Source organism: Amphimedon queenslandica, unplaced genomic scaffold (assembly GCF_000090795.2).
Source record: "Amphimedon queenslandica unplaced genomic scaffold, v1.1 AMPQUscaffold_13508, whole genome shotgun sequence".
Taxonomy (NCBI): Eukaryota; Metazoa; Porifera; class Demospongiae; order Haplosclerida; family Niphatidae; genus Amphimedon; species Amphimedon queenslandica.
Window position 1 is genome coordinate 1 of NW_003546256.1, and position 7,457 is coordinate 7,457.

Genomic DNA, 7,457 nt, shown 5'->3' on the forward strand with positions numbered 1-7,457 from the left:
CATCACTCTCATCTTGTTAAGTGTTAGTTGATAGATTCCCAGTGCTAGTCCTAACCTTCGCCAAGCAGTAGCATCATAATGATTATCAGTTAGAAACTGAAGTACCATAGAGAGATGTGTTATATCTATAAAATACACCAGTGAACTTCATGTACATACATTTACATGTAGATGTACATATTACTTACCAAAGGTTGTTCTTTTAGAATTATAATCATCTATTGGAGAAAAATAAACTTTTAAATGTACATATTACATTCACTTACCTTTGAACCAGATGGCTTGCTCTGGAGTGAGTGATGCTGTCATTGGAGAAGGACTGACACTACACTTTATGTGTGGATTCTGTACATTACTTATGCACTGGGCTATATGAGGATCACTTGTAGCATGATCCTCTAGTGTACAATAGAAACCAAATGAATGGCCTACTTTACTGGTAGAATATCTCAACTTGGTTATAACAATTGACAAATGCTGTGAAAGGAATCCTCGAATTTCGGGAAAAGGAACATCAGAAATAGTAGAGCCACGACACACTGTAATGGTAACTTGTAAATATTTGATGCAGTTCTTGAGTAGAACATAATGACCATGCTCAGTGAGATGAAACTTAACTTGATTGCGATATATTTGATCAGAAGCTAATACCCACTGACCTTCAGAGCACAGAATAGAAGAAATAAGACAACTAAAGACTCCTCTAGGAGTGTAGCCACACTTGAATGTGACTAATAATGGAGAATAACCAGGAGCAACAGTTAGCATACTAGCAGGTACAGATACTGGAGCATGGACTAGGACACAAGGAAGGAAATATTCTTCATAGCCTTTACTATTGATACCAACTGGTGCTATTATACTCAAATGTATCAGGATAGGTATAACTTGATCTGCTGTTAGTAAGCCTTTCTTTATTATATCACATTTTTGCAAGCTTTGCTTCTTGAAACGACCAGATGAACGGAATCTTTCTGCTTCACCTCTACTGCCCATTGTTCTTTTATTCTTGAAGTTGAAGGTGCACAGTATCAACTCATTGACTAAATCAAATAATATTTGTGGATCAGTTATGATAATATCCTTCATTTCTGGAATATTTTTGAAGTATCGAATAGCACCCATTGTGTCTTGAAGATATTGGCAGACTCGGTTCAATTCAATTTTATTTGTAATATTGCAGTCATGTGCATGTTTTTTAAATTTATTGAGTGACATGACTGGTTTGTTTAATTTCTCAATAGTAAAATACAGTGCAACAAATGTTACTGGCACCATGTAGGTTCTAGTAGCTGTAGACTGTTTGATCATATCTTTAACTATCTCAACATCATTATGATTATATGTATTAATTGGTAGTACAAGGTCACCATTAGGTGTAGTTGCTATTGCATCACTTGTGTACCAGTCAGTTCCTTTTATTTCTTTCTCTAATTCTCGTTGTATCTTATCAAGTTGGCCTGCACCTTGTAGCTTATCTTTATGTGTTCCAATGATAAAAGAAGTCATTCCTGGTTCTGTATGGTTATAAAGAGACTCTATACTTGCTAATATTTGTAGTATAGTTCCTTTGACAGTAAAACTGCTCTCATATCCAGTGCTTGTATCTTCTTCACTTGCTTTATAAGTTACATCGTATTGTTTCTCAAGGTCTTCATTAAGGTTAAACATTATAAGGTATAAGGTTGATTGGGGCATTAGTGCTGGTATGACTTCATGAAATTCCAGCTGGCCTCCACTGTCTCTAAAATGAATAATCAAAGTATCAGAATAAACTGGTGGTATCTGTTTGAAGTTTTCATTCATAACAGCATTAATTACAGATTTACTGGCTATGTTTTTGTATAAACGTAGTGAAATATCACTTGTAATAGAAATAACTAACATTAAAGTCCAATAAATCATTAGAAATATAATGTCCTGAATGTTGTAGGAGCCTGTATATAAGTATACCATGGCCAATGTTAGAGATATCACTGCACATGTAATTATAATAGTATTCGATTTATTATTCCTATCAAGCCCTTTGACAAACCCTGTGAGTTCCTCATCACTTGTCATGTGGCTCCATTTGTTGTTATTAGCTGTAAGTCGAAATTTCTTTATTTTATCTGCAACTTGTGTACTAAGTGGTCTATTATGTTGTTGACTTGGCTCATTGCTACATTGATCAGTTACTAGCTGTTCTCTTAGTGTAGTCTTACCAACTGTTGGTGGACCTACTGTCATACAGGATATAATCTGTACCTTCACTTGAGCCTTGTCTTGTAATTTGTCCATATAATTCACATCATAGTCCTCCACATATTGGTAGTTAAATTTTTTTCTGGCAATCTTTTCCACTATTTTAGTATTGATAATAGCTACTATATTTACCAATAATATCAATACTACAATTGTCCTAAAGATCCCCCATTCAAGCTTAAAGCTGACATTTAATAATGTTGCCACAAGATTGCTAATCATTAGGAGCACTGTTATTTTTTTCAACTTGCTTTGGAAAAGTCGAATCCAGAAGTCCTTCATAGTTTAAGTCTTATGGAAAAGGGGGTGTATTGTTGTGTTTGAATGTAAATATATTCATCGTCTTGCTACATGTACATGTACATGTATGAATATGTGTTAAAAGTACATGTAGTTTGAACTTTGAAAAATTATGCACCTACTACTGTAGGTTTAACTTGCTCAAAACCTTATTGGACTTGTGTAGGCGGGTACTAAGCAGTTGGGTTGTCATTCTGTCATTCTGTCCACACAGTTTAATTGATTTGTAAAAAAATTATCTTTTTGTTTGAGCAGTCTAGAGCTCTATTTCTTCTTCTAGCAACAGATAAAGTTGCTTTCTTTCATCTAGTAATGCCCTTGTTATACCATGTATTTATAATTATAACAGAATAATGCAGTCTTTATTTATAGGGTCCACCATGCAGGTACAGTATTATTTATTGTAAATAAATATAATCAAACTTTTTTTAAAGCAAAACATAAATGTACTATATGGTATGTCTGTTGCAGCTAGTTTGTGTGTGTGCTTAGTAATGCATAGTTTTTGGTTCATGTGTGTATAAGTTAATGCTTAACATAAGCTAGATCAGCAATACTGTGTTGTCCAATAGAATCAAGTGCTTTTGCTAAAGTATACCAATTGGGTATTCCACTCTCTTTCACACTATCTTCTTGACGTAACCAAGATGACAGACATTCTCTTAAGCAGTCTTCTGTTTTACCTCTGGCATCACTCTCAATCTTGTTAAGTGTTGGTTGATAGATTCCCAGTGCTAGTCCTAACTGTTGCCAAGTAGCTACATCATAATGCTCTTTATTTAGAAACTGAATAACCATAGAGAGATGCGTTATATCTATAAAATACAATAGGTAATTACTTATGCATGTACATGTATGTATTACTTACCAAAGGTTGTTCTTAATGTGTTAGAATCATCTATTGGAGAAAAATAAACTTTTAAATGTGCATTGCATTCACTTACCTTTGAACCAGATGGCTTGCTCTGGAGTCAGTGATGCTGTCATTGGAGAAGGACTGTCACTACACTTTATATGTGGATTCTGCACATTACTGATACACTGGGCTATATGAGGATCACTTGTAGCATGATCCTCTAATGTACAATAGAAACCAAATGAATGACCTACTTTACTGGCAGAATATCTCAACTTGGTTATAACAATTGACAAATGCTGTGAAAGAAACTTTTGAATTTCAGGAAAAGGAACATCAGAAATAGTAGAGCCATGACACACTGTAATAGTAACTTGTAAATATTTGATGCAGTTCTTCAGTAGAACATAGTGACCACACTCAGTGAGATGAAACATAACTTGATTGCGGTATATTTTATCAGAAGCTAATACCCACTGACCTTCAGAGCACAGAATAGAAGAAATAAGACAACTAAAGACTCCTCTAGGAGTGTATCCACACTTGAATGTGACTAATAATGGAGAATAACCAGTAGCAACAGTTAGCATACTAGCAGGTACTGATACTGGAGCATGAAAGAGGACACAAGGAAGGAAATATTCTTTATAGCCTTTACTATTGATACCAACTGGTGCTATTATACTCAAATGTATCAGAATAGGTATAACTTGATCTGCTGTTAGGAAGCCTTTCTTTACTATATCACACTCTTGTAGGCTTTGCTTTGTGAAACGACCAGATGAACGGAATCTTTCTGCTTGACTTCTACTGCTCATTGTTCTTATATTCTTGAAGGTAAAGGTGCACAGTATCAACTCATTGACTAAATCAAATAATATTTGTGGATCAGTTATGATAATATCCTTCATCTCTGGAATATTTTTGAAGTATCGAATAGCACCCATTGTGTCTTGAAGATATTGGCAGACTCGGTTCAATTCAATTTTATTTGTAATATTGCAGTCATGTGCATGTTTTTTAAATTTATTGAGTGACATGACTGGTTTGTTTAATTTCTCAATAGTAAAATACAGTGCAACAAATGTTACTGGCACCATGTAGGTTCTAGTAGCTGTAGACTGTTTGATCATATCTTTAACTATCTCAACATCATTATGATTATATGTATTAATTGGTAGTACAAGGTCACCATTAGGTGTAGTTGCTATTGCATCACTTGTGTACCAGTCAGTTCCTTTTATTTCTTTCTCTAATTCTTGTTGTATCTGTCGTAGTTGTCTTGTACCCTTTATCTTATCTTTATGTGTTCCAATGATAAGAGCATTTGAAGTAATGCCTGGTTCTGTAGCATGATTATGAAGAGACTGTATGCTTCCTAATATTTGTAGTATAGTTTCTTTGACAGTAAAACTGCTCTCATATCCAGAACTTGTATCTTCTTCACTTGCTTTATAAGTCACACTGTACTCCTTCTCAAGGTCTTCATTAAGGTTAAACATTATAAGGTATAAGGTTGATTGTGATACTAGTGCTGGTATGACTTCATGAAATTCTGGCTGGCCTCCAGTGTCTTTGAAATGAATTATAAAATTGTCAGAAGAAACTGGTGGAATCTGTTCGAATGTTTTGTTCCTAACAGCATTAATTACAGATTTGCTGACTATGTTTTTGTACATGTACATGTACATACGTGGAGAAAAATGATACATTATTATAATAAAGCTTGCAATAGCCTCTACTATCATTGTATCCTGACTGTGGAAGAAGGTATAAAAGTATGAATAGATGACCAATGTTAGAGTTGTGGCACTTATAATTGTAAGTATATCAAACTTAGTATTCCTATTCCTATCAAGTCCTTTGACAAACCCTGTGAGTTCCTCATCACTTGTGATATGGTTCCATTTGTTGTTATTAGCCGCAAGTCGAAATATTTTTTTTCTTTCTGCAACTTGTGTACTAAGTGGTCTCTTATGTTGTTGACTTGGTTCATTGTTACATTGATCAGTTAGTAGCTGTTCTCTTAGTGTAGTCTTACCAACTGTTGGTGGACCTACTGTCATGCAGGATATAATCTGTACCTTCACTTTAGCCTTGTCTTGTAATTTGTCCATATAATTCACATCATAGTCCTCCACATATTGGTAGTTAAATTTTTTTCTAATCTTTTGAACTAACCAGTTTATGATGCCAAAGGAAAAAAAAACTAAAATTAGCAATAATGTCAGAGGTAGAATTGAACTCAATTTGAGATTAATGATGGCATTGATTATCATTACCATGAGGATGCTAAATATTAGTGACATCAGAATATATTTTATTATTTCTGTAGACTTGCTTTGAAAAAGTCGAACCCTGAAGTCCTTCATAGTTGAAAAGGGGCGTATTGTTGTGTTTGAATGTAAATATATTCATTAGTTTACTGCATGTATGTGCATGTATGAATATTTAAATGTAATTTACACTTATTGAGAAAATTATTTGCCTATCTAGGTCTCACTTATTCAAAACATTTATGATTCTATGTACATGTACGTATTGCAATGCTGATTAATCATTTATATTATAACAGAATAATGTACATTTAGTGTCTATTTTATAAGGTCCACCAGGTACAGTATTATTTATTGTAAATAAATATAATCAAACTTTCTTTTTTTTAGAAAAACGTACATGCACTATAATATATCTGTTGCAAGTAGTTTGTGTGTGTGTGTTTGCTTAAGTTATAGTTTTTGGTTCATGTGTGTATAAGTTAATGCTTGACATAAGCTAGATCAGCAATACTACGTTGTCCAATAGAATCAAGTGCTTTTGCTAAAGTATACCAATTGGGTATTCCACTCTCTTTCACATTATCTTCTTGACGTAACCAAGATGACAGACATACTCTTAAACAGTCTTCTGTTTTACCTCTGGCATCACTCTCAATCTTGTTAAGTGTTGGCTGATAGATTCCCAGTGCTAGTCCTAACTGTTGCCAAGTAGTAGCATCATAATGCTCTTTAGTTAGGAACCGAAGTACCATAGAGAGATGTGTTATATCTATAGAATACACTAGCGAACTGCATGTACATGTGCATATGACTTACCAAAGCTTGTTCTTAATGTATTAGAATAATTAGTCTTGTCCTGCCCCTTCGACGAGACTATAGAATAATCTATTGGAGAAGTAATAGTGCATTGCATTCACTTACCTTTGAACCAGATAGCTTGCTCTAAAGTGAGGGATGCTGTCATTGGAGAAGGACCAATTGTACACTTTATGTGTGGATTCTGTATACTAATGATACATTGGGCTATATGAGGATCACTTGTAGCATGATCCTCTAGTGTACAATGGAAACCAAATGAATGACCTACTTTATGGGCAGAATATCTCAACTTGGTTATAACGATTAACAGATGCTGGGAAAGGAACTCTTGAATTTTAGGAAAAGGAACATCAGAAATAGTAGACCCATGACACACTGTAATGGTAACTTGTAAATATTTGATGCAGTTCTTCAGTAGAACATAGTGACCGTACTCAGTGAGATGAAACATAACTTGATTGCGGTATATTTTATCAGAAGCTAATACCCACTGACCTTCTCTGGAGCACAGAATAGAAGAAATGAGGCAACTAAAGACTCCTCTAGGAGTGTATCCACACTTGAATGTGATTAATAATGGAGAATAACCAGGAGCAACAGTACTAGCAAGCACAGATACTGGAGCATGGACTAGGACACAAGGAAGGAAATATTCTTCCTCTCCTTCACTATTGATACCAACTGGTGCTATTATACTCAAATGTATCAGGATAGATATAACTTGATCTGCTGTTAGTAAGCCTTTCTTTATTATATCACATTTTTGCAAGCTTTGCTTCTTGAAACGACCAGATGAATGGAATCTTTCTGCTTCACTTCTACTCCCCATTGTTCTTATATTCTTGAAGGTGAAAGTGCACAGTATTAGCTCATTGACTAAATCAAGCAATATTTGTGGATCAGTTATGACAATATCCTTCATTTCTGGAATATTTCTGAAGTAACGAATTGGTCCTATT

The 7,457-nt window shown here is 34.4% G+C and overlaps 2 protein-coding genes and 1 long non-coding RNA gene across 3 annotated transcripts; all 3 read right to left on the reverse strand.

Moving 5' to 3' along the window:
• Positions 1 to 17: 17 nt before the first annotated feature.
• Positions 18 to 577, reverse strand: LOC109592515 (uncharacterized). Its single transcript, XR_002190399.1, has 3 exons — positions 267 to 577; positions 189 to 218; positions 18 to 125 (listed from the first exon to the last, which is right to left on the reverse strand). It is a non-coding gene; the product is annotated as an uncharacterized LOC109592515 (long non-coding RNA).
• A 2,422-nt stretch (positions 578 to 2,999) lies between these two features.
• Positions 3,000 to 3,864, reverse strand: LOC109592521 (uncharacterized). Its single transcript, XM_020007953.1, has 3 exons — positions 3,489 to 3,864; positions 3,413 to 3,442; positions 3,000 to 3,359 (listed from the first exon to the last, which is right to left on the reverse strand). The coding sequence occupies exons 1-3, from the start codon at positions 3,835 to 3,837 to the stop codon at positions 3,070 to 3,072; spliced, it is 669 nt and encodes a 222-aa protein (XP_019863512.1). The 5' UTR covers positions 3,838 to 3,864; the 3' UTR covers positions 3,000 to 3,069.
• Positions 3,865 to 6,059: 2,195 nt separating this feature from the next.
• Positions 6,060 to 7,416, reverse strand: LOC109592529 (uncharacterized). Its single transcript, XM_020007960.1, has 3 exons — positions 6,601 to 7,416; positions 6,496 to 6,552; positions 6,060 to 6,448 (listed from the first exon to the last, which is right to left on the reverse strand). Exons 1-3 carry the CDS (start codon positions 7,325 to 7,327, stop codon positions 6,159 to 6,161), a joined length of 1,074 nt encoding a protein of 357 aa, XP_019863519.1. The 5' UTR covers positions 7,328 to 7,416; the 3' UTR covers positions 6,060 to 6,158.
• Between the last annotated feature and the right edge of the window lie 41 nt (positions 7,417 to 7,457).